The sequence below is a fragment of the Microtus ochrogaster genome, chromosome 22 (assembly GCF_000317375.1).
Source record: "Microtus ochrogaster isolate Prairie Vole_2 chromosome 22, MicOch1.0, whole genome shotgun sequence".
NCBI classification, from domain to species: Eukaryota; Metazoa; Chordata; class Mammalia; order Rodentia; family Cricetidae; genus Microtus; species Microtus ochrogaster.
In genome coordinates, this window is record NC_022023.1 from 21,213,372 (window position 1) to 21,239,274 (window position 25,903).

General features: G+C 41.8%; 1 protein-coding gene across 1 annotated transcript in view; it reads left to right on the plus strand.

Moving 5' to 3' along the window:
- Window positions 1-25,903, plus strand: part of Mctp2 (multiple C2 and transmembrane domain containing 2) — a 172,322-nt gene that overhangs the window by 30,223 nt on the left and 116,196 nt on the right. The window contains exons 4-9 of the mRNA XM_005357761.2: window positions 3,411-3,553; window positions 4,309-4,385; window positions 5,108-5,219; window positions 9,011-9,046; window positions 19,277-19,441; window positions 21,635-21,765. Of these exons, the coding sequence (XP_005357818.1) occupies window positions 3,411-3,553; window positions 4,309-4,385; window positions 5,108-5,219; window positions 9,011-9,046; window positions 19,277-19,441; window positions 21,635-21,765 (664 nt within the window). The remainder of the gene's footprint in view (window positions 1-3,410; window positions 3,554-4,308; window positions 4,386-5,107; window positions 5,220-9,010; window positions 9,047-19,276; window positions 19,442-21,634; window positions 21,766-25,903) is intronic.

Genomic DNA, 25,903 nt, shown 5'->3' on the forward strand with positions numbered 1-25,903 from the left:
TTCTTTCTTTCTTTCTTTCTTTCTTTCTTTCTTTCTTTCTTTCTTTCTTTCTTTCTTTCTTTCCCTCCCTCCCCCCCTCCCTCCCTCCCTCCATTTCTTCCTTTCTTTAGTCTTAATTTCTGGGTTCACTAAAATGCCTGTCTAGTATGACAACAATAGCTAATTTTTGGGTCTCTCTCCCTGCCCTATCTTAGTCTTTGTTCCTGTTTGGTCCCAGGGTGATTTTAACTCCTGCCTTTTTGATTTGAACCCTCACTGACATGTGAAGTAGGAGCTACCTTTCCTACTTCCTAGTGAATATAACTCCACACTGTGTTTACTTCTTTTGAATATCACCCGGGACCCCATGCCGTGTTGTGGGGTGCAAGTTCTCCCTGGTACAGAAGAGCAGGGTCTTGTGTCTTGGCTACACCCAGGGTGTCTAGCTCAGAACAAGAATTGGAAAAGACCACAAGTATCAGTGGTCTGGTAGCATGACTGACAGGTAGCATGATTGACAGGTAGCAGGATTGACAGGTACATGTCAAAGGAGAGTGACCATCCGTAGGATAGTGGGCATGAGAAGAAACAGCTGTGACTCACATAGTTCTTAGGAGGTGATTTGGTGCCTCTCTGCTGCGCGGATAGACTGCGTGCAGATCCAACCACCTCCTAGAATCTGGATGTCATTATTTCTAGTACCTCTGTTGATTCCATAATCCATGAGTCTGCAAGTCCTTTATATAGAATGTAGCATATAAACTGCCACATTTGTATGTGTATATATAGTATTATATGTAAATTGGCATGAGAATCATATATTACCTACATGTACTCCCCCCTATCTTTTACTTAATCTATAGATGAATCACACAATGTCAATAACTTGTAAGTAAATAGTTATGTCATGTTGAGGATAATGACCAGGACAGATGTCAAGACTTATTCAGTAAAGACACATTTTACATATTTAAAAAAAATGCTGTGCCCATGCTTGGTTGGGTCTATGCATGTAGAAGTCCTGCCTACGGAAGCTCCCGTCTGTCTAGGGTGGGAGAAGATGACTGGCCCTGGGTCCTAAGAGTGAGTCTGAGTTTGAGACTCTGGAGAGACACAGCCTGCTCCCTTCTCCACTGAGAGTACCAGCTACCACAAAAGCCTCTTTGTATCCAAGGCTCCCCGTGAGGAAGGTTAAAGTCCACCCATTCAGGTGTCAGCTCCTCATCTGTATAATCCGGGAGTTGCATTCCAGAGCCTCCGGCCCCTTTTCAGGACCTGCCTAGTTGAGATGCCACTTCCCTGACAGTCAGGCACTTGGGCTCCTAGAGAGAGAGAGAAAGTCACCATGAACTACCCCCTCCTCGCAAATTTTCACTAACAATTAACACCGCACTAACTTGACACCCTCTTTCCTTATTTGGCTTTGTAAACCCTGGTCCCTTTTTCTCTATTAATTCCAGACATTAATATTTTCTTTCATGCAACTGCCGCCATTCACCCGTGAAACAGTTTGAACATTATGTAGCTGTCAAGATGCTTGGGGATTACCCAGTATGCCTTGCCTGTGAGAAAGTGACACCACGGAGGCTGAGTTTTGAGATGTTTATTTTGAGAGTACGCTGACAAGCATGAAGGCCCTGATCCCAGAGTGGCAATTTCATTTAATTAAAGGCCTCTTTTTATTATAGTTTCCCCTACTTTTTATATATATATACCACGATGATTGTTAAAACCTGGCCAGCTAGAGGTGTTCTCTCAAGCTGCTGAAGGGAGGGGGCGGGCAGATGCTCACTCACCAGTGAGAATTCCACCGAGTGGCTCTGAATGCATTTATATATATATATATATATTTTTTTACTAACCCTCAAAAGCTGCTCAACATGGGTATGCATTTCGAATGAGGGCTGGGCTTCTATTCCTACGCTGCCAAACTTAAGACGGTAGAATTGGACACATCTGATATTTGTGGCTTCTTTTAATTCTTCTTTGTTTAACGTTAGTGCCCTTGTATTACTGGAATGCCAACTCAGAAAATTCCTGCTTTAGTAAGGTTATTAACATTGAATAATATATACTGTATTGTTCTAAAGGGATGCCACCTTCCTCTCAAAATAGCCAGGGAATGTATTGCTTTTGTTTTCTGTGTTTTTTACCACTGGGACCACATGGAAACATAAGAACGGGCCTATGTCACAAATTATTGAAGTAAGGCACGATCGTTTTTAATGACATGTTTGCATCAAAGTCGAGGAATTAATTTTTGACCTAATGTTTGTAGGTGGTATTGGCTTGAATTTCATAGCAGAAATTCATTTCAGTGAATATTCTTAGAATCTTATCTGGGGCCCTAAATTAAGACGGTGGGTCCTTGCATATATCATCATAGGGCTGGGTTTCAAGATTAACCCCAATGCTACAGCTCTGCAAGCCACACGTTTCATCTTACTAGTGTCTTGAGCAGGCCTTCCCTAATCTCCCTGCTGATGGTTCCCTTACTGCTGTTTCTTCCCTCACCTGATACAGAGGAGCAAGCACATCCTTGGCACGTTAGATGATAACTGCATTCATGCAACACACGGACGCAGCACACAATTCCAATTCGGGCATCACGTTCGTAGGTCGTTTTTCTTTTTAGTTGATCTGCGAAATGTGGAGGAGGACCTACCATCAGTTTTGTGTGTTAAGAGGGGGTTGTGACTTGAGGGAGATTATTCATTCCCTTTGGCATCCATTTCAAAGCACCCCAGGAGGGGCCCCCTCAGGTCAGCTGTGTCAGCTGGGAGGCCAGCTGAGGGCCTGGCTGATGTGCTGGCCCTGGCTGGGGACAATATGTACGGCTTTGGTGCAGGTGCGAGGAGGCAGTAAAGAATGGCCACTCTGTTGATTTAATCTCTGTGCCCCTGGTTCCAGGCGGAGTCCCCTCATATCCACCCTTTGAAGGAGCGATTGCAGAGACTGGTTTATTTGTTATGATTATGTTTTAAGGTAGAAGATTCAATTGAATCGGCCATCTGCTAAATATTTGGAAATGGTTGCTTTCCGTTTTTCACGGACTTTATGCTGATCCTAGCAGGGACACGTTTCTCCCCAGGACTCCTGACACTGACTTGATTTTTGGAATTTTTGTGCTTATTGAGGGGTGACATATCCACAATTGAAACCACATTAAAAAAAAAGCTCAAAGAGCCCATTCATATTCAACCATTAAATGACAAAATAGAATTAGTTATTCACCATTAAATTGTAGCATTTCTTCCTCCCCATGACACCTATAAGGGGCTTCCCACCCCTCTATGGAGCACCACTGATCTTGGTGTGTTCCGTGGCTTGCTTCAAGGCCGGGGACTGTGGGAAGAGTCTTGACTTGGTAGAGATGTTAGACTTTCATGTGTGTGTTTAAAATTCTGTCCTGTTCTCTTTTTCCTTTAAAGGCACGAGTGACCCGTATGTAAAATTTAAGCTGAACGGGAAGACGCTGTACAAAAGCAAAGTCATATACAAGAACTTGAACCCCATTTGGGATGAGATAGTTGTGTTGCCAATACAAAGCCTTGATCAAAAGCTTCGTGTGAAGGTAATAATCCTGACAGCTTTCAAGTCGGCTCCTTTCTTCCAAATATTTATTCTTCGCTAGTTCCCAGGCCTCCTTAAAAGTGAACGTGCCTCTGTTAATCCCCCCCGTTTTTCCCTGTGCCTGGATTGAAATAATAATACTGTAGGGGACATTTTTTTCATACTGTTTCTGAAACCGTGTTTCCCTCGAATCAAGGAGATACATATGCTACGAAGCCGCCATGTAAATAATGTCCTTCTTGACTCTGTTTGCACTTACTCGGTGCAGAAGAATTATTACTGGCCCCGCAGTGGTGACAAGTGGGGACCATGTTCTCATTAGAAAGAACTTTATACTTAATAGAGCTCCGAGCTACCAGGTGTAGGCCTCAATTACTCCAACATCTGGGTTTAAACAGTACGAGTTGCAGGCAGAATGGGGTAGTTGCATCATAGCAAATTTCTCTTTAATTGGCAGAGCTGCTCACCATGGAAAATGCTAAGTTTTAATGAAAGGCCAATTAAACTATAGGCAGGGTCCATTGTGTGTAATATTTTGTTGTATTAAAAGGTTTTTTTTTAACATGGCTGGTAAAATAGGCAAGGTATTTATCTGTATAGGCTTGCTTGACCGTATTTTTCTTCAACTTCACTGTGCATTGTTGTAAGGATGGAAAGATGTATTTCCCAGTCCACAGCCTGTTCTATGTGTGAGTCGTTTGATAAAGCCAGCCGGTGTGTGTGGCCCTGGGTGCTAATGCCCTCCTTTTTTTCTAGGTGTACGATCGAGACTTAACCACATCTGACTTCATGGGTTCTGCCTTTGTCGTTCTTAGGGACCTTGAACTTAACAGGTATCATATTTTTACCTTGAATCATTATCAGTGAATTGCAGGGAAGCAATGTTAAATTTGACAATGTCAGAGTTCCCCCCCCCCCAGAAAATTTATTTTCCTTTTTTTTGTTTTTTTTTTTAAATTTATTTATTAAAGATTTCTGTCTCTTCCCTGCCACCGCCTCCCATTTCCCTCCCTCTCCCCCAATTAAGTCCCCCCCAGCCCGAAAAGCAATCAGGGTTCCCTGTCCTGTGGGAAGTCCAAGGAACCCCCACCTCCATCCAGATCTAGCAAGTTGATGGAAATAGAAAACACTATCCTGAGTGAGGTAAGCCAGACCCAAAAAGAGGAACATGGGATGTACTCACTCATATTTGGTTTCTAGCCATAAACAAAGGACATTGAGCCTATAATTAGTGGGCCTAGAGAAGCTAAATAAGGAGAACCCAAAGAAAAACATATAGGCATCCTCCTGGATATTAACCTTCATCAGGAGATGAAAGGAGACAGAGAAAGAGACTCACATTGGAGCACCGGACAGAAATCTCAAGGTCCAAATCAGGAGCAGAAGGAGACAGAAAATTTATTTTCATTAAGTGTGGTTTCATATCCTCCCACCCTGCCCTGTGTCTAATCTTTATGCAAAGATAGCAGACTCATACCTTAAGCGTCTGATGGGTTATCAGGCCTGCAACGTTGCCAATTTATGTTAAAATCACGTGTCACGTTTTTGCTTGCAGGACTACTGAACATGTTTTAAAACTGGAAGATCCGAACAGTTTGGAAGACGACATGGGAGTGATTGTGTTAAATCTGAACCTAATTGTAAAACAGGGCGATTTCAAGAGGCACGTAAGTGTGAACCTTTCCGGTTAATCGCCCCTTCGTGGTAGTTCTCTGATAGCTGAGAATCCGACGGGATGCCTGCCCACTGTACATTAAGAGGAAAAGTAAAACAATCGCATCAAGTATCAGTATGCCATTATCAACATTCTTTCTCATGGACCACTGACCAGACAACCGAGGGACTAAGAAGTTAATTGGCTAAAATATGGCCAGGATTGTTATTATACTATGTGTATTTTGCCTGGATTTGAAATATAGCTTCCTTAAGTATCAGAGTTCCGTTTAGTAAGTTTTAGATTCTGGGCGACATTCACATATTCAGTTACTCAAGCAGTTCCCAGGATTTAATGATCGCATCATGAATTACGAAGTGATCAAGTGTTCTCTTGCAATACGTCGAGTCCTTCGCCTTCTTTACTGGCCGTTGCTTTTTTAGCTGTTAACTTACTAACTTTTCCACTGGGTGTGCTTTTGCAAAAAATGCAAATCTGAGCGTTCCGTATTCTATCACATGGAAATTTCTCATTAACACGCTATATCGTGGCAACGCCTGCACCGTCAGTGAAGCGTTCGAGTTTGTTACGATAAGATAGAAAGTCTGCCCTAGCAAATAAACACGCTGATGGAAATCATAATCTCATTTTCATATTCATGGATTGCACATCAGAATTCCAATAATTAAAATAAGAGCACAATGCATTTGATTACAGTTTACTGAATGATATTTTTAAAGCCAACTAAAGAAGTTACTGGTGGGAGAATAGACGTGGTACAATTGAACCCACATGGAATCCCATATGAAAATCTGAAGCCTGTTTAGAAATTAGGCTTCTAATAATACCTCCTAAATTGACATAAATAGTCTTCATTCTAGCTGCTGCTTAATCTTTCTGCTGTAATTAATTTAATAATGAGGGCCATAGCTAATTTATTAGAAGCTAGCTAGTAATAGAGGAGGAAAAGTACACTATGAAGCTTTCAGTTGTCACAGTATCAAGTAAACATTTTCTTTTTAACATCTGAATTCCCTGAGTTGATTTACCTAAAAAAAAAAAAATAACAGGATGAAACTCTCCTTACTCTTAAGGTAGCACTGTTCACACTTGGGACCTCAAGGAAACTGTGACAATGATGAGGACAAGCATCGTCATCTCTGTCCCCCTTGATTTTTTTTTTTTTTAACCCTCATTGTTAGCTTCTCATTGTTACTTCAGAACCATTGCCCTGGATTCACTGTTCAAGCGGACAGTAGGTGGTGGGTGCCTTGTGGTATCTGCTAGGCTAAATTAACATGCAATTTAAGTAGGTATTCGAACCGAACCAGGTGCCCATGATGGAACACTTGACAGCCCATCTGTTCTAAAAATTTCCTTGGGAACCCTTTGTAAAGCTGATGTCGCCCATGAGAGTGGCTGTACCCTTTGAACTGTTACACAGCGCTCTGGACTATGCTCAGCAGTCTTCCTGCACCTTAGCCCTACCTCAATACCATCACGTTAGGAACGATAAAGGACTGGCCACTTGATTTCAATTTAGCTCAAAATGCCGGACAAATACTGCAAGGAGCCGCTTGGAATTGCACTTGTGATAAATCTCAAAGCGTGTCTTTTCACAGTACTGAGATACCCACGTCTTCATCTAACTTAGCCTGGCCCCTCTTAGGGCTTGAGCACAACTCACCAGCTCCTCTGTGGAGGTCGCCAGCCTCTCTGCTTCCTGGTGTGTGCTACTCCTGAGGCATTGCCAGCAGAAGCCAAGTGTGCAGTTCATTTTACATAATGCGAAGGCAGCATCCCAGGAAAACCTGTCTCTCTTGTTTACATTGCTTTGTAATTTCCCCTTTCTCTTTACATTCTCCATCTAAGCATAACCAAAGGGCCAGGAAGGGATGAGTGGCTTGTTCTGAGCCATGTCTAGCCATTATAGATAGCCTTCCACTTACGGGACTATCGTGGTCCTTTTGAGAATACTAGTTAGAAGAAAAAAAAAAAGATGTTCTTTTTATTAAGCTTAAGTGGATATTAAGAGGCATATTCATGTTGGGTTTTTAAGGGGAAGTAACAAGTGCCTGAACGTAGAGGGCAGCAGATCTATGTGCTTAGAATGCTCAGTAATACATTGCTGCTTATGTGTAAACTGTGGAGGAGGGCTACTTTGGATTCTTAGTTTTGCACCAATTTTTCTTGCCACCAGTGAGGCAAATTTTGTTGCTGTAGAACCAAAGTGACCCCCCCCCAAAAAATCTTCAGCCCTCCTCTGTGCTATACATCTGAGTGGGGTACATTGCCCTAATTGAAAGCCCCAGTTAGTTGTACTTTTTTTTTTTAAAGAGAAATAAAATCATAAATAAAACTGTGGCCTTTTTCTCCAATTGTCTGTGTTTGACTCCTAGACTTCCCATGACTCAGTCAAATCCGCAGGGTTAGTTAAGCTCCCTAAAGAGATAAGAATGAGGGTACCTGTTTCTATAGCATCATGGAGATTCACATGACTAACTACGGTGCCAGGCATAATAGAAATATTCAGTATATGGTAAATAAAGTCGATAGCATGTGAGTATTCTAATCTGGTTTTATGTTTTGTGATGGCTACAAGAAAAATCGAGTCTTTATACAAAAATAGGACTCAAAAGCTTCCTGCCTCTAGGAGGCAGTCATTAAATTCCGTGATTTGATTAAGTGAGAATACTTGGCATTTTTATTGCGAAAACACCTGTCGCATCTGTACCAGCACCAGTTGCACAACGATGCCCTCCCTTACCATTTCCCCAGGACAAGTATTAAGGAGGACTTTTAAGTTCTTTCTGTCCTGTCCTAATGGCTAGCTAGTGGAATGCGAATGGGCTCCTCTTGACGAATGTTCTTCAGGGTTCTTACCGATGGAGGAGACATATTAGCAAAGTAGACATGTCATTTACCTGCATTTTCCCATTCCTTGAGCATGAGAGTAAGTGCGGTCTGCTTGATTATATTTCATAATTTAATTGCAGTATCCTGAACGTGAGCACGTTTTAACAAGCAGTTAGCTGGTGAGCCAGCCAGAGCAGAGCATTGTGGTACTGGGTACCAGCTTGGGAGAGGAGATGGACTTTGCTGCAAGAAAATTTCAACCCTAGATGAAACTGAGCAGCCTTTGCATGACAAAGAAGGGCCCGCAAGGAATAGGGTGAAATGTGTTGGCCTTCAAAACTTTCTTGCTTCACACATTTTCTGGATCAACTAAATGAATTTACATAGGCAAGGGTGATCCTAAAGTGTTTAGTATCTTTTTAATTAGCTTTCAAAGTAGCAAACTTCCAAATGGCATACATTCTGCATTGTTTTCTATTATTTTGGCTTTCAAATTTTGACCTATGCAAATAAACAGAATTTTGTTTTCTGTTGACAAATCTATAATGACCCAAACATGAATCAACATTAGTTAAGAATTTATAAACATTTTTGCAACGGCACCTAAACATTGTAAGTATAAGTAGAAAAAACCTGACCCTCCTTTTTGGAGATGAAATGATACTATCTAATTAATTCAAACATGCTATTGAGATAGGATGATATTGTCTGCCAATGCTGATACGCTCTGAAGGCTCCGAGAAAAGGATGTGTGTAGCCATCTAAGCGTGGTTTGCCTTTCCTTGTTTTCTTGTTTACATGAGCTTTTCACGGGAGGGTAACTTCCAGATTTGAGAGTTAATAACCTGAATATAATATGCAACATATGTAATATAAAAGAGTTTAATTGCATTATAAATAACCCACTGTTCTTCTGTTTCATTTTAATATCTTCACTCTACAATGAAGCGTTGGTCAAATCGGAAGCGATTAAGTGCCAGCAAGGTAAATTTACTTGTTTTTTTTATCTTTATATCAGGTGAATAAAACTACATATTTCCACAAATACATTCATATATATATGTGTGTGTGTGTGTGTGTGTGTGTGTGTATGTGTGTGTGTGTGCCTACATTTGTAAAATTAGTATCATTCAGACATGATTTGTGTAAACATTCTGTACCTCTTATTATAATAAATAAAATGGAAGGGCCTTTCTTTAGAGTTTCATTAAGTGAGGGCATGGCCAGATGTTGGAAGTCACACTTGTTTGGGTAGTGACATTTTATATGTACCAGTCATGTTAGGATTTTACACTTCATTAAGCTTGGGACACTTAGGTTGTGGCACGGTTAGACGCTGTCCCTTCAGGGGGTTATTTGCCATGAGAAGCTAACGTGAGTCCTCCAGGGGCAATGTGAAGACCAGAAGAGTATGTGGCAGCCATTCTCGGTCTCCTCCATATCTCCTGAGACAAAACTAGTTCTCAGTGGATAGCAGTAATATTTTAAATATATCTTCACAAGGTACTGGTGGGTTTTACAACATTAATATATCTAAGCAATAGTATGATACTTCACAGTTTATACAAGTGGGAATACTAATAAAAAATTTGGAATTTAGCCTGGTGATGGTGGCGCACGCCTTTAATCCCAGCACTCGGGAGGCAGAGGCAGGCGGATCTATGTGAGTTCGAGACCAGCCTGGTCTACAGAGCGAGTTCCAGGACAGGCTCCAAAGCCACAGAGAAACCCTGTCTCGAAAAACCAAAAAAAAAAAAAATTTGGAATTTAATCATTTATTAAGTTAGTAAATTAGAAAATTATAAATTACGTAACTAAATGTGAGGATCATTCTAGAAGTAACCCCCTCCAAAGTATTTTTTTTTTTTAAACTCAAGTTAGCAGTTCTTACTACTTTATCAAGAGAGAGAATTCTGGTTAAGTGATATGGTGCTTCAGGCTCTTAGTCTAATTTGATTTTTGAATTTGAGGCCTGATCCATGCTCTTGTAGAAAGAGGTTATGAGGGCAATCACGTCTATATGTATGAGTGTGTGTGTGTGTGTGTGTGTGTGCGTGTGTTTGTATGACGCACACACACAAACACACATACATACTTTCTAAAGTTTTACTGTACAATACCTCAGTTGACTACTTTCCTATACAATAGGGAGTTTGTATCACTAACAAGAATTATTAATATTTCTGAGAAAGAGAAAAAGAGAGAAGAGAGGGAGACACACACACACACACACACACACACAGAGAGAGAGAGAGAGAGAGAGAGAGAGAGAGAGAGAGAGAGAGAGACTAAGACTATCTTGCATTTAGAAAACCATAGGAGCCAATGCTGTGATGCCACATGCTGACTATACTGTATCCACACTAACTAAAGTGTATCTGCATGTTGAGCATGTAAACAGAATCATGAAAGGGTCAGGGGTCACCCTCCCATCTCACTGGGTTTCTTGCACTCTGGCCTGTGTTCAGAAACAGATGACGGAGGGCAAGATAAAGAATGGTGGGCTGCAATCTCAAGCATTCTCCACCTTTGCCTTATTCCTTTATAGTCACTAGAGGGTAGGAGAACATCATTTCTCACCACAGAAGGGCGTCCAGCTCTCTCTCTCCTCTCTCTCTGTATTAAGAGTTGCTGTAACCACCCAAAGCCGTAAAGTTTCCCAGCATGCCTTGGTAAAGCCTGACAATGCAGTATTTTCTCCTTTATTGATTCGGCTGCTGCACTAAAACACCAGGGCTGTACATCAATAACCATCTTTAGTTAGGGAGCTTCAGTCTGTGGAAGAGCACGGGCAGTTTGTGGGGGAACATAAAGGCGAGAAGCAGAAATTGTGAGCCTGGGGAATATCAGAGTCTAGGGAGGACAGGAGAGGTTACGGAACAATGGCCCGAGGAACCAAGAGGGGTAGGAAAACCGCCGACGGCTTGGATAAAGATATCAAAATTATGAAGGGGACAGAGGATCCGGAGGGCAGTATTTATATATAGATACTATAGAGTTATGTGTTGAGGCTGAGCCACCGCTCTTATTTTTCTCTTTCTGGAATTTTTGACTTCAGTGTGCCGGGCTCAGGAATGTCGTAAATGCCCAAAGCCACTGCATATGTTTAGTAAAATTCCAGACAAGTAAAGCTTGGTGAACGCTGGAAATACACAAGACCTGGCCTGGAGATTATACATTGGTGAGCACCTAATGGGGATGCTGCTTCCTTTGCATCTGAAAGTACACAGTCAAGGAGGAAAGTGAGATGGCTTATCATCTGGCTTACAATAAAGAGTCGCTGGGGAATTATACACCCACTGATATTAATTCTGTATAAACATGATAAAAGTCTCTGATCATCTATCTTTTGATATCTTTAAACCACAAATTTCTTTCATTTAAAAAAATGGTATTTTGCTATTTTGTGTGTATGAATATTTGTAGCATATCTACCTGTACACCACATGCGTGTCTGGTGCTGCAGGAGGCCAGAGGAAGCTGGGCCCCCTGAAATTGAGTTACAGATGGTTGTGAGCTGCCACGTAGGTGCTGGGTATTGACCTTGGAGCCTCTAGAAGAGTGCTTCCTCACCCAGGGGTCAGGTTGCAACCCCTTTGGGGGGTCACATGATCCTTTCACAGGGACCACATATCAGATCTCCTGCATGTAAGATATTTACACTGTAATTCATAACAGCAGTAAAATTACAGTTATGAAGCACAGTGACATAAATTTATGGTTGGCCGTCATTGAGTGTGAGGAAGTATATTTGAGGGCTTCAGCATTAGGAAGGTTGAGGCCGACTGCTCTAGAAGAACAGCCAGTGCACTTAACTACTGAGACATTTCTCCACCCTGTATAAACTTCTTTTTAAAGACTTTCATATTAGACTTAATGCTAGAAAATGCCTGATAGAAAGAATACTTAGCTATGCATATAGAAAACAGTGTTTCTGTGCTACCTATGGCATAACAAGGATTTTAGTCTCAACCTGCCTCATATAATAACTTCATTTAAAGACTTGCTTCTTTTTCTCTGTAACTTCACTTTTGTGTTACCAGGAATGTTCCTGAATAAGTGCATCTTTGTGGCTCATTTTAAAAATATGTCTCTGAAATTTTGCCCTAGATTTCAGTGTGATGGATAGATAAGGATGGCATTTAAGACAGGCTTAGCTTCCTCCCAGAAAATCTTTTCAAATGAGCATCTGATGGATTATCTGGGGTTTGATGTAATAGGCCATGGATTAGCATCTCCGTTTCTCGCACTGTTGCTGTGTGGTACCCACTGTGGCCAGGGCTGCTCCCAAGCCTTACTTTGGTGTACTGTGATGCCTGCTGCAGCTCTACACAATCCTGAGCAGGATTGGGGTGCATGATGTGAAATTTCTGAAGAATCACTAAGCAATTATGTTTAAAAAGAAAAGAAGAAGAAGAGGATGAAAAGAAGGAGATAAGAACGAGGGATAGAAGAAGGAGAAGGAAGAGGAAGAGGAGGAGGAAGAAGAAGAGGAAGAAAAAGAAGAAAAGAAGAAGAAGCAGAAGCAAGGGGCCGAAGACAGACTGTTTCCTGAATTACTCGAGCGAGCAGAGTGCTTCCTGTTTATCAGTGTGTTCGTTTCGTTTGCACGTTCTTCAATGTCTGTGCATAGTAACACAGTTGCACTATTTTTTTTAATTTATTTATTTATTAAGGATTTCTGCCTCCTCCCCGCCACCGCCTCCCATTTCCCTCCCCCTCCCCTGATCAAGTCCCTCTCCCTCATCAGCTTGAAGAGCAATCAGGGTTCCCTGACCTGTGGGAAGTCCAAGGACCGCCCACCTCCATCCAGGTTTAGTAAGTTGAGCATCCAAACTGCCGAGGCTCCCCCAAAGCCAGTATGTGCAGTAGGATCAAAAACCCATTGCCATTGTTCTTGAGTTCTCAGTAGTCCTCATTGTCTGCTATGTAAGTCCAGTTTTATCCCATGCTTTTTCAGACCCAGGCTAGCTGGTCTTGGTGAATTCCCGAAAGATCATCCCCATTGTCTCGGTATGTGGGTGTACCCCTCGCGGTCCTGAGTTCCTTGCTCGTGCTCCCCCTCCTTCTGCTCCTGATTTGGACCTTGAGAGTTCTGTCCGGTGCTCCAATGTGGGTCTCTGTCTTCTTTCATCTCCTGATGAAGGTTAATATTCAGGAGGATGCCTATATGTTTGTCTTTGGATTCCCTTCTAATTTAGCTTCTCTAGGATCGAGAATTATAAGCTCACTGTCCTTTATTTATGGCTAGAAACCAAATATGAGTGAGTACATCCCATGTTTCTCTTTTTGGGTCTGGAATGTCTGTGCATAGTAACACAGTTGCACTATTTATTCCTTTGTTAAATCCAAAGCTTTGGAATTATACATTCAGACTGCAACAGATATTTTAGTCCATAAAGATCTATCTCTACATACCTGGGTGCCTATTTTATTCTACTCTAATGCATCTATGTATCTCTACCTTATCTCTCCAAAGTATGTATTATATGCCATCTATCACTCAACTCTCTCTAGGTTTTTTTTTTTTTAACTTTTGATGATAAAAATAGAACCCCAGGTCTTAGGCTAAATACACACTCTATGACTGAGCTCTACCCTTGACCTGTATCTGTTTATTCTGTCTGTTTTCTGTGCCTCTAAATGAGGTCCTACATAGACCCAAGGTGAGTGTCTCAACTCTGACCTCCTACTGTGCTAAAGCAGCCAAGGTCAGTGTGAGACCTGATACAGTGACCTCTGTGCTTTCCTAGTTTCTGGAGGCTAACCATTCTCAGGTTAGGCTGTCAATTTGCTAGAGCACTCTCATATGAGGAGAGAGTCAGGGCACCATCTTCCAAGCCGATTCATCACGTCTATCTTCTCAGTAGCTTTAGATTCATTCTTGCACCAAAATTCGTCAGGGAGCAGTCTTACAGTGGGCATGCTGTTCTCCAGTGTAATTGTGAATTAGAGAATTTGCATGTGTGGTGCAAGTATTCAGGGTCCTACAGTAGGACCCTCTCTTAGTCCTGCAGGGGGTTGGGGAGAGCCCAGGGTTCTGCACCAGAAATTTTCAGAAGACTAAAGTGACCGTTAGTAAATGAGACACGGCAGCATGGAGATGTGACCATTCAAAGTAACGTAACAGAGTACCTCCAGGAGCCAGAGATTATACCATATGGCCTCAAACAACCTGTGCTCCTCAGTGTAACCCATGGACCAGTCACAGCTGGGATTTGTTACAATTATTTTAACAGTCTATTTTTTTAAAAGCTTTCTCTGTAAGTTTTTGAGACAGGTTTTCATTATGTAGCTATGACCAATCTAAAACCCATTATATAGATGAAATTAGCCTTAAGATTATACCGCTCCTCCTACACCCGTCTCCTCCCACCTCCCCACAAGGACTGAGATTATGGGTATGCACTGCCATGCCCACTTTAAATGCAACTTCTCTGTTCCCATTTGTTTTTACTTCTCAAATCAAAATCTCTGCTAACTAGTACCAGCTGTCTTAACTAGCCTTCCAGGTAGCTACAAAGCATACTCCAGTTTGAGAGCCATTGACATGAGATTAAAAAAAAAATGTGGTATGCTCCTGGAGATAGTGGAAGTTGAAAGTAGAGAGGTCAGGAAGGGTACATGACATGGTCAGTGGCTCTACCTGCTATCTCTTGGAGGATAGGAGCAGGGCTGGGGTTAAGATGCTGCAAGGAGTTGTCAGGGGCAAAACAAGAAGATGCTCAGCCTCTGACACTAGCCCAGCGCTTTCAGACACCTAAGCGTGAGACCAGCAACATATCCTTTAATTTAGGTCCAGAATATGGGAGCATTCGCTATAAGGCAGTTGACATAACAATTAGATACTAGATTATAACTAGTGCTGTACAATGTTTGATTTCCCTGGAGGCCAGGGCAAAGGAATAACCTCATGGATCATGTGATCTTCATCTTTTTTTTCCCCTGGTCATAATAAAAAATGTATATTCCTTGTCCCAAATTTAGAGTTGTGGAGCACTTACAGACCTTGTCTGTTTATTAAATCTTTTCTTAATTTAGCTTTTAGTTTCCATCAGAAAACATGAGTGATAATATTTTCTTATAACTAAGAACATGAAATGAATACATCTCTTCTATAACTTTATACACTCAGTGTTAATATTCGCATCTACAAATACAGATCTTAACCTTCATGCGTACACACGTGTGGGAAATGTAGATTGTTTTCTTTGTGACCTTATATGAGGACCCAGGACCCTCTTCGGACAACGTAAGGAGGTGCAGACGAGGACCTGTTCTGGGAGCTGGTCCCCTGCATGCATGGATCTGGTCCCATTGTGCTATAAAGTTGCTGACAGGAAGCAGTAGTTCTACATGTTGAGAACACTTGAACATTTCAGCGAGCTCTTTTACAGACCGAGTGCTTTCCCTCAGCTCTGCAAAGCAACAGTCACCAGGACTGGGGCCTGCTTTGCTCGCTAGTCGTTTTTCTTACAGAGGTGGTTGATTGTTTTTTCTCATGCATTTGCTTTTGTAGGCTCCCTGTGTTGTTGCGAGATCTTAGGAATGTAAAGGCTAGGTCAAGAATAGGATTTGCCAGCAACACAAGGTTATTACACTGCCATCACTGAAAAGATTAAAAGATAATAAAAAGTTAAAAACCACACTTGCATCTGCTTTTTCTTGTTACTCTATTATATTTATGTGTTTATTTGTTGGCTTATTTGTTTATTTATTGGGTACACGTGGCATTTATGTGTGCGGCATCTGAGCATGTGTGTGTGAGTGGGGCGTGTGTGCCTGTGTGGAGGTCTGTGGAAACCTTTTGCCTGTCATGCTTCCTTATTCTGTGCCTTATTTCCTTGAGACATTGTCTCACTGAGCCTAAAACTAATCCTTTGCCTTAAATCTGCGGGCAGTTTAGTCCTAGCCATATTCCTGTCTCCACCACCTACACTGCCATCATTTCGGATACCCATGACCCTGCCGGGTTTTTTTTGTTTTTGTTTTTTTTTTTTTTTTTTTTTTTTTAATGTGGGCGCTGTGCTGAGGATCTGAACTCATGCCCCTATGCTTGCTAAACAAGTACTTCGAACCACTGAACCATCTCTCCCAGCTCTTCATCTTCCTTTTATTCCTTTTCCTTCTCTTTTGTTTCCTCTCTCTGTCTCTCTGATGTCCCTCAGCACATTCCATTCTGGAGTGCGCAGGAAACAGCTGGATATTGGCTTGCTGTTGATGGCCATAGACGATCCTCTTGGCTCTTAACTCCATGTTCTACCTTGACCTGTGTTTCCCTCATCAATTAATGCCACCAAACTGCAATCCACTATATAAACCCAGAATAAACACATTATCACTTTGAGACTCCATTCCTGGATGAGAATCTTCTGAGGTTCTAGAGCGAATCTCGGCATCTCCTTGAAGTGAGCAGGAGTTCCTTTACTTCCCACTGAACTCTGGGTGCGGGCTTATCATGACTTGTAAAAGACATCTTTGGAGGGTTGCTCCGTTTGCATGAAAACAAGCATGCTTAATAAGCTGAGTACCACACCTTGTTTTTATTTTCCTACTAATAATTGATGCATGCACTTTCAATGGACATCCCCCCCCCTTTTTTTTTCTTGCTGAGAAGGATGAGGGTGGATCACAGGGAGTGGGGCCAGACGCAGAGAGATGAATGGATCACATAGAAACACTAAAAGGTTCTGATCCTTGGGAAGGAAGGAGGAAAATAGCACAACCCTGATGCACTATATTTTATCCCTCCTGTCTGTGGAGGAATTAGGGTCAGGACCCAGAAACTTTGCTCTATCAGCTGGTGTTTGTTTCAGCTCAGGTGGGGTGGGCTTCCCCTCTGATGGGTCATTTCCTCCTTTCCTATCGTATTCCAGGCTGCATTAAGATGACAAATTCCCCCTTAAAGGCAGGGACAGAGACATGAAAACCTGAGCTATTCAGCTAACTGAGTAAGTGCAGATGAACCGATTTATTGTGGGGGAGAAAGGGGATGTTTGAAGAACAAAATAGGTTCTGCTAGCCTGGCTGTGCCATAGAGTACACACAGGGTACCTGGTTCTGTCATGTTCTGTCTCTTCTCTTTGGGAAGGCCAGTCTAAAGGATGTCTTTAGATCACACACAAGTACGCAGAGTGTGGGACATGCAAGCGAAATGTTTTCTAAGGTCAAATAAGTAGAATAAAAGTCTAGCTTTCTTTCTTATCTGTGAAACCTGCAATAAATAGTTCTCCTCTCCCACCCTGCATTTAGAAGGGAGGGGTGAAGAAAAAAGAAAAAGAGAAAAGAAAACTTGGCCAGTGGACGAGCAAGTCTATCAGATCAAACACGACTGTGTTAAATACTAAAATGTTCAAAGTCCAACTGAGATAGATAAAGGCTTTGATGGAAAGAGGATATTTCCCAGGGACATTACAAGCCATAATCCAGATGTTATGGTGTAATGCAACGAGTGTCCATGGATAGATCAGGAGCTTCAGCCAAAGCGCGCCTGGTGCAGGCTCCAGTCTTGCCCTCCCATGCTGTTCTGCCATATGGAACCCATCTCCAGCCCCCTTAATAACCAGCTTTGGATTCCATTTTCACAGAGCTCATAGAGCTAAGTGGGGCTGCTTTATGGACAAGTTAGATAGAGGCCTTTCCAAGATAAACATCCAATTTGAAATTAGGACATACTGCACCGCAAAATTATTTTAGGGCATATTTCATGGACATGCTGCCATTCTTCTTAGGCAATTGCCAGACTGTAGGATGCCCTTTGATCCTCTGTGGACATTACTCCCTGTTTTATAAAAGGGATTTTGAAATAGTTGTACTGTGGAGGGAGGAATATATCTGTCAGAACTTTGAAGCATGGCCATGGGACAGGTCATGCTTTAGATTGTTGGGTAGAAGTCAAACTTTTAAGAAAGAAAAGACAGCAAAAGAAGGAATTACAGCTGGACTTATGAATCAAAATCTCATTTTTCCTTTAACGGCACACAGTTCAGCCTGTGAACTCAATCAACTGTAAACTGTGTAACTGCATATTCTGTGTTTGTATGTACATCTGTGGATGTGGACCCACATAGATATATGTCTGTGATATGTGCTACTTTTGTGGTGTGATTTTTTTTTTAACAAAGTCACTTAGTTTAAACTGTTTTGTATCTTTTTTTAAACTGAATATATTATAAAGAAGACCAAGTCACAACTGGGGGTTAAGAAATAATCCTTGTTTACTGGGAGGGTAGTTTCTTTCCTATTAAATTGTTTTCCAATTTGCATGTTCTAGTCTGCATTAGTATCTGTAAATCAGTTTCTTTCTCTCTCTCTCTTTTTCTCCCATGTGTGTATATGTGTGCATGTGTGTGTGAAGAAAATCCTTATGATTATCATGGTTAAAGTTGGAAGTACATCTTTCCTTAAAAATAATTCTGTTTATGGTTATCATACAATGTTCAGTAAAATCCAGAGTGGCATGGATACATGTCTTGAGAATGGTGGGGAGACATAGTTGGATCGAGTAAGCTGATATATTATTATTATAGACCTAACTTACTACTTGTTAGGATAAACTGTGACTGCCTGGTGTTTGAGCAAATTGGTGTCTAAATGACGACAAAGACATAGTAAGCAGATGCTGGGAATGCCTACACGGAGTTAGCCATGCATTGCTTTGTTCTGATGCTCGGTTCCGTTGACATTTCTTCTGTCTAGTGGTTCTTCCTCTAAAGAAAAAGTATATGCTTGTTCAATTTGCTAATCAAGCAGAGTTTGGAAATGAGCTCTGCCATCTACCTGGAGCATATCAATCAAGTGGGCCTCTCAGCTCAAGCAGCTAAGTAGGGAGAGACCACTGAGAGATCAGGGCAATGTAAGCCTCACAGGGGCTAAACAATGCTAATGGGATGATGGTTCATTTGGTTGAGTATAATTGTGGCATTTTGGGTTTATAAAAATAAATGTTTTTTTTTCCCTGAAATATTTTAGAGAGACATGCTGATGAAGGGCTAAATCCACATGTTGTTTGCACCTGTCTTTTGCTTAATTAGAAGCAAGTCACAGAACTGGGAGCATGGATTTGCAAAACCAAGGAATATCAAGGCTTTTCTCCAAGGCAGGAGTAACTTCAGGCTGAAACAGGGAGGGCTGGGATTCCCGTTGACTGCCAGACTCACTTTCAAGAGCAATCAGTCTGTTTACAAGCCGTTTTGTTTATTTATTTATTTCTAGTCCACTTTGATCCGCAACCTTCGGCTCTCAGAGTCCCTGAGAAAAAACCAACTCTGGAATGGGATTATAAGTATAACGCTGTTGGAAGGGAAGAATGTCTCAGGAGGGAATATGACAGAGATGTTTGTTCAGTTCAAACTGGGAGACCAGAGATACAAAAGCAAGGTAAGTTCTGTTAACGAGACCAGGAGGATATTATCTTTCCATGCGATAAAGATAAAAGTTTTCCCACTTGATATTTCTCAAGAGTGGAGCCAACTTGTTTTGAGCTTCTCCCCAGCCATGTTAAGCAGCGTCCCAGAAATCAAAACAATTGTATAGATTAACTAAACTGATATAGGTATCGCCTAGTGTCATTTCTTTATAGAGTATTTCAGAGGTAAATAATTAATTTTCATGTACTTCTGAGGTAAAGAAAGCTTACTAAATCATAGTGCACCTATCCTTGGATGCTTTTTCAAAACCTAGAATTGTTTTTTTGTTTTGCTAGATGCATGAACTTGAGAATACGCAATGTGGGCTTCAAAGTCTGTAGGTAAAAAGTAGTTGAGTTGTCTTCATTATTCTAAAATAAAGCACCATACTATTTGATAACATTAAAACGTTGGAGATAAGTAAAAATAGTTTCAAAATTGTATGTTTGTTACCTTGTTAGTCTTAGCACCAAAACTAGATATTTGGTGTTTCTGGTCCCCCCCCCCCCCCGAAGAAAATAAATCACATAAAGTAGTACTAAAAAATAACAGTGCTTTAAAAATAAGTTGTCTGATTCTGCCAATCCAAATGTCATATAGTTTTGAATCTTAGTAATTTGGCATGAATTGAATTAAAAAACAATGCTTTTTAAACCATGGAAATTAATTAGTCTCCATCTTTATATAACTCTTTTATGACTACCAGATAGAAATATTTTTCATGTTTTATGAATTAAAGGGACTAGGGCAGTTGAAAGTTATGCCACTTTACAAAAAGCAAAACAAAACAGAAAACAATTTCTAGGTTTTGAAAAAGCATCCAAGGATAGGTGCACTGGGGTCCCTGGCATCTAGAAAGCAGTCAAACAGACACAGACAACTTGGAAAAGGACACAGGAAGGCAAGAAGTTGGGTGCTGCCTAAATTTCAGTGCAAAAATCCAACATCAGACATTCTACACTCCAGCATAAAGGGGAAGGGAAGGCATACAGCGAACAAGTGTGCACAATGATTGGAAAAGCAAGAGTGAGTGAGACCTGAAATATACAGAGAATCATTCCTAGCAGATCATTTCAAATAGAACAGAAAGATCACTTCCCTCCACTGAGAAATCTTTAGCCACTCACGGTCAGGCTGCGGATTTCTGGAAAGCTTACTCATCTCTATGATGATTAGCTATTCAGTAGGAGGTGAAAAGTAGAGTTAGACCAATGTCTAGCACATTCCCTGTGGGAAACACTGAATTAGATTTTCATTTCTAAGACATATTTTTCTTCTTGGGATCTAAATTCTATGATCCGATATAACAAAAAAGGTATAAAACCCAGCCCAAATATATTTATATGACATGATAACAGCTGAGGTGTGAGCTGCTGTGCTTTTTCGTGTGTGGGCATAGTTGGTGCTGACTTAAGAGGTGATCTGTGGGTTTAGAGCCCCGACTCAGTCACCAATGCTCAAGATGCTTAATCACAAACCAAATCTCTATAAAAGGAAGAAAAATGAAGATCCTGTCAGCAAAGTCAGCAAAGCCGCCCATAGGCAATTTGTTCACACTTGGAGAATGCGGGAGCATGTGTTTCATTTTCTATAACTGGTTAATTTTCAAACATGGTGAAGTGGAACTGTCTAGTTTTCCCTTTGCCAAAGCATAGCGAGTCAGTATCTTTGGACTTAGAAGTAGACAGTTCTGTGCTACCATATATAATGGAGTTCTTATGTAATATGTTCAAAAGATGTTAAATAAGCTCACAAAGTGTTAGTTTTTCTGATGTTTAGGCTGGGTCCGATATACGCACCAGCACAAACATTGTTTGCATTTGACACAACAGTTACAAATGCTACCTTCTGTAGGAACGAGCCCCTGCAGGCTCTTCGTATATAGTCACTGGATGTTCGTGTGGCTTTTACAGTTTCTTATGGTGCTCTTTTTGATGTGCTGGAGAAATTGCTACATTTGGGAGTCCGTTAAAGACTAGTCATATGTTGCTAAATCCTGAGTCCACAAGGGTCCCTTTTTATCCCAGATGTTAAATGTATCTTGTTAAGAGATCGCGCCCCCTCATGGTGACTTCCTGCCCCGTAGACATGACGTGAATGTGTAGCTGCTGTAGCCATGAGCGACCTGCTGAGAAAGTAAACCCTATAACCGCATGTTTTCTAGACACTGTGTAAGAGTGCAAACCCGCAATGGCAGGAACAGTTTGACTTTCACTACTTCTCTGACAGGATGGGCATTTTGGACATTGAAGTGTGGGGAAAGGACAGGAAAAAGCACGAGGAGCGACTGGGCACGTGAGTCACTCTGCTACTAAGGGGGGGAGGAGGGAAAGGGGGCGGGAGCTCTAACTGTACAATGGCTAGCTCTGAAAGAATGTCTTGCCTGTTTGTGTTGGGAGTGGGCACCCATCTCCTACCTCAAGGAATAAGCAGTAAGCTGGGCAGCCACTTAGTGTGGGAGGGTGTGTCAGCTTTCTAGCTGGTAAATGCAACTCAGTATTTGAATCAGGCTTTAAAAATAAGAAAATAGAGTTCCTCCTCATCTATGGGGAGGTCGATCCAGGAACTCATGATGATAATAACATACTCAAAGGTCAGAGTGCAAGGAGCATGTGTCATATTTGCATTTAGGTACTACAGACACTTGTGCTCATCTTACATCATCTTACATTTAGGTACTACAGACACTTGTGTTCATCTTACATCATCTTTGTCTCTGGATTGCAAATGATATCTAACATAGTGTAAAAAGCTATGTAAGTCGTTGTTAGATCCCAGGTGACTTTATGTCGTTACTATGGACTGTGGGCATATTCTTTAAAGCAACCATTGTATCCAAGGTTGGTTGCATCCATGCATGTGGACGCTGGATGTGTGTTCAAAGTGCCCACTGCAATCTGTGAGCCAAGAAGTCTCCAGCATGTTATGTGCTTTCTCAGACCATTGGAACATATCTGTAAACACTTACAGGATTTCATTTTAATTTTGCAATGTATCATGTGATTGAGTAGACGAAGAAGGTGAGTTGTTCCCCAAGATAGAAGTGTTTCAATGTCTTTGATGGGTTCGGTGACAAACTATCATGGAGTCTGAAGCAACAAAAGCTGTCCTGTTGTTTATTTGATTGCTTGGGAGGGAGGTGGTCTCAAGCAAACAACTCAATTGATGTGGTCGCCCGTGGGTAACATAATGACATGAGAATTATAGTTTTTTCATAGGATAGTCGTGAGGAATACCATAAAATCTCAAACACCGTGCCTGGACTGTTGTGGACACAAAGGAAACCCTTGAAGAAGTTCACCTTACTTCTGATCTCGGGCAGCTGAGCCCTGCCAGTGAAGGAGAGCAAGTCATCCAATGCCTTGGGCTTGAGGACAATGAATTCCAGGGCCAGGATTGGGGGCTTTAAGGATCCAGTTATTTATATCAAATCCCTTTAGTTTTCCCCCGAGAAGCATAACTTGTATACATAACTTCAATGATGAACACAGATGCGTAAAGGGATACCAGCAGCTATTTTCACTGCTAGCTTCCAGTCTGAAGTCTCAGCTCCCGGCTATGATCTGAGCCACCGCTGGGGGAGGAGAAGGGTGCCTTCACCTCTCCGATGTAGCCAGTACACCTTGGTATTTGGGATTCCAGCCAAGGACAAGGCTTTAGTACTCAAAACGAAAGATTAACGTAATTTATCTGCTATAACCCATTCGTTTTACAGTGAGGGATTGCAGAAAGAACAGTAAGGAGTTCTGAGGGAGACTTGGCATGAGGCCAGCTAAGCACTCCTTCAGAGAATTGTCTTTCTGCAGGCCGTTTTTGGTATAGGACGTCGGACCTGGCAATGCCATGTTAACCCTTCTTGCTGTCTGCATCTCACCATTCCTGGGGCAGTTGCAAGAGGAATTAAACACCCACTGAATTCCCCCTCTTGTTTCTCAACACAGCTGTCCTGTTATGTGGTGTTCCCTGGCATATAACGAGATACTGGTAGCAGACTGGCTGGCTGTCTGTCATCCACCTGACACCAATTACTTCCCACAGATCTACAGAGACAGGCATGTGCCTCTCTGCACAGGATGCCTGCATTCCAGTATGCATAGCCAGGTACCCACTAAGTATGGCAGTTTCTGCCTTTCACCCTGTACCTGCTGAGCACTTTTGGCATTGCCTCGCACCATCTTCCCTGCTGCCCATCTATTAGGCAGCACCAATGGCTTTCCTAAGTCTGCTGGACCAACTGGGTGCTGAGTCATTCCACGTAGCCTAGATCCAGCAGGTGTGGGTTTGTCAGTCACTTCATGTCCAGTTACTAATCTAGCCTTGCTTCTTTCTCCCCTGCCCACGCATGGGAACTGAAATCCTCAGACTTTTTCTACGTCCGACATCCTTGGCGGTCTGACATGTCACAGCCCTGCCAGTATCAAGGGCAGAAGGATCAGAACATTGGGAGTGTGGCTAAGTTAGGAAACTCGGAGAACTCTATGTCCCGAAATGTTATCTGTGCAGAGGGTACTCGGGCCTCCGGTGATGAATGGCCCAGGGTTATTTTAGTGGGTGCAAATAATAATGCCTTGTATGTCCCATGTCACTGCATTGTCACGTTTCCGTCACATAATAGGAAATGCTCTTTCAAACGAGTGTTACGGGGCTTCACAGAGACAAAAAATAACCAGAGATGTCCTGTATGGCCTGTGTTTTCCATTCAAGTGTTCAGTAATTATTTTAGACATTTCCTGTTTGTAACTGAGATGTCTACCTGTCTTCTCATCAGTCTGTTCTTCCTCTTTATGGTTGGAAAGGGTTTGTGTTTCTTTTGGGGGCATCCTTTTCCTTTTTCCCCTCTTGCAATTCAAAAGAAAACAAAAGTATCTCTTGGGAGCCCTGGCTCTGGACAGCATTGCATTACAGTGAATAGAGGTGTACTGAAGTCTCTACTGATGTAGAATACTCCATCTCAGATTTAATGGAGACATAATGACAGGACAAGGTGCCCTGGATTTTGTAATCCTAACACTCAGGAAGCTAAGCTGGGAGGATTGTAAATTTTAGGCCACCCGGGGCTACCCAGCAAAACCCTGTCTCATAAACAAACAAAACCACAAACCATTGGGCTAGCGTGCAGTTATTTCTGGCAAGTTGCTTGTAGACCATTCTTATGACTTTCTTTTTTTTTAACTTCAACTTAAAAAAATGTTAGCAGTGTCTGTTTGTGCGGGTTTGCATATGTCAAGACGCTCACGTGGAAGTCAGAGGACAACTTCCAGGGCTTGAATCTCTTCTTCCACCATGGGCTCACAGGTTCAAACTCAGATTATAAGGCTTGTACAAGTACCTTTAAAAGTGCCCTTACCTACTGAGCCATTCTCATGAGCCTACATTTTCAACATTTTTGTCCCCTCCCTGACAGTTTATTTACCTTTGTATCATTTACTCTGAGACTTAGATATTCTTATTTCAACTATTAAAAAATCGAAGAGTCTTTAGCAGGGTAAACGAATGTTCGCTGTCTCCCGAGACCCCTCTTCCACTTTATTTTGGAGAGTAGCGTCATGTTAATACTTTCAAACCCCTCAAAGAAAGTTCTCCTTGGTGAAGATTCCCATTGTAGATAGTTTGATATGGGGAAGAAACACCACACTTGGGGGGTTACTATGTGGTTTTAGTAATGAACCCACTGTGTGTCTGACTGTTTTGCCATATAATGGAGACCATGGCCAACATTCAGAACATAAACAGTGGCATATCCATTGACATAGTCTATGGTGGGCATTACATCACTGTTAGTAATTTTGGAAATTTTCTGCATGGCAACTATAGATCTGTATAAAATTTAAAAATGAAATGATTTAGTTCAAGTAAATTAAATATAAGCAGTAAAATTCAGTATGTTTTTCAAAATATAGACTTTATGTAAATGTGTATATTTATGTAGGTGCTTTGCTTATAGGAGCTGGGGTCACATGCACAATGGTGATCTTTAGATTGTCTCTTCTCTGCATCTATGTTCTGAGGCTTTCTAGAGTCCGGATTCCCTTTTGCCACAGCATATCCACCCACAGGTTCTACCTGACACTCAGGGAGCTGTGAAGACGGAGTCGATGGAGTCCCAAAGATGACCATGTTTTAGGCGAGAGCCAGCCTCCCTTGAAATCACGCTGCCCAACTCACTGTAGTTTTATTGGCAAAGCAACTATAAAAAGAAATGGTCAGCTCTGAGACACAGAGAGTGAACTTTCTAGGAAAGGAGGGCATAAACCCAAGAGAAACCAGTCCCAGCTATGTGTACATGCATTACAATATAACTAGCAATACAAGCAAGAAACAAGCCCCAGGAACGCACCTGCCCTGGGCTCCCAGCACAGAGTTAGTTGTGAAAACCATGCCCAGCTTTTATGTATGTGTCAAGGATCTGGAGTCCTCCTGCTTGAATGACAAT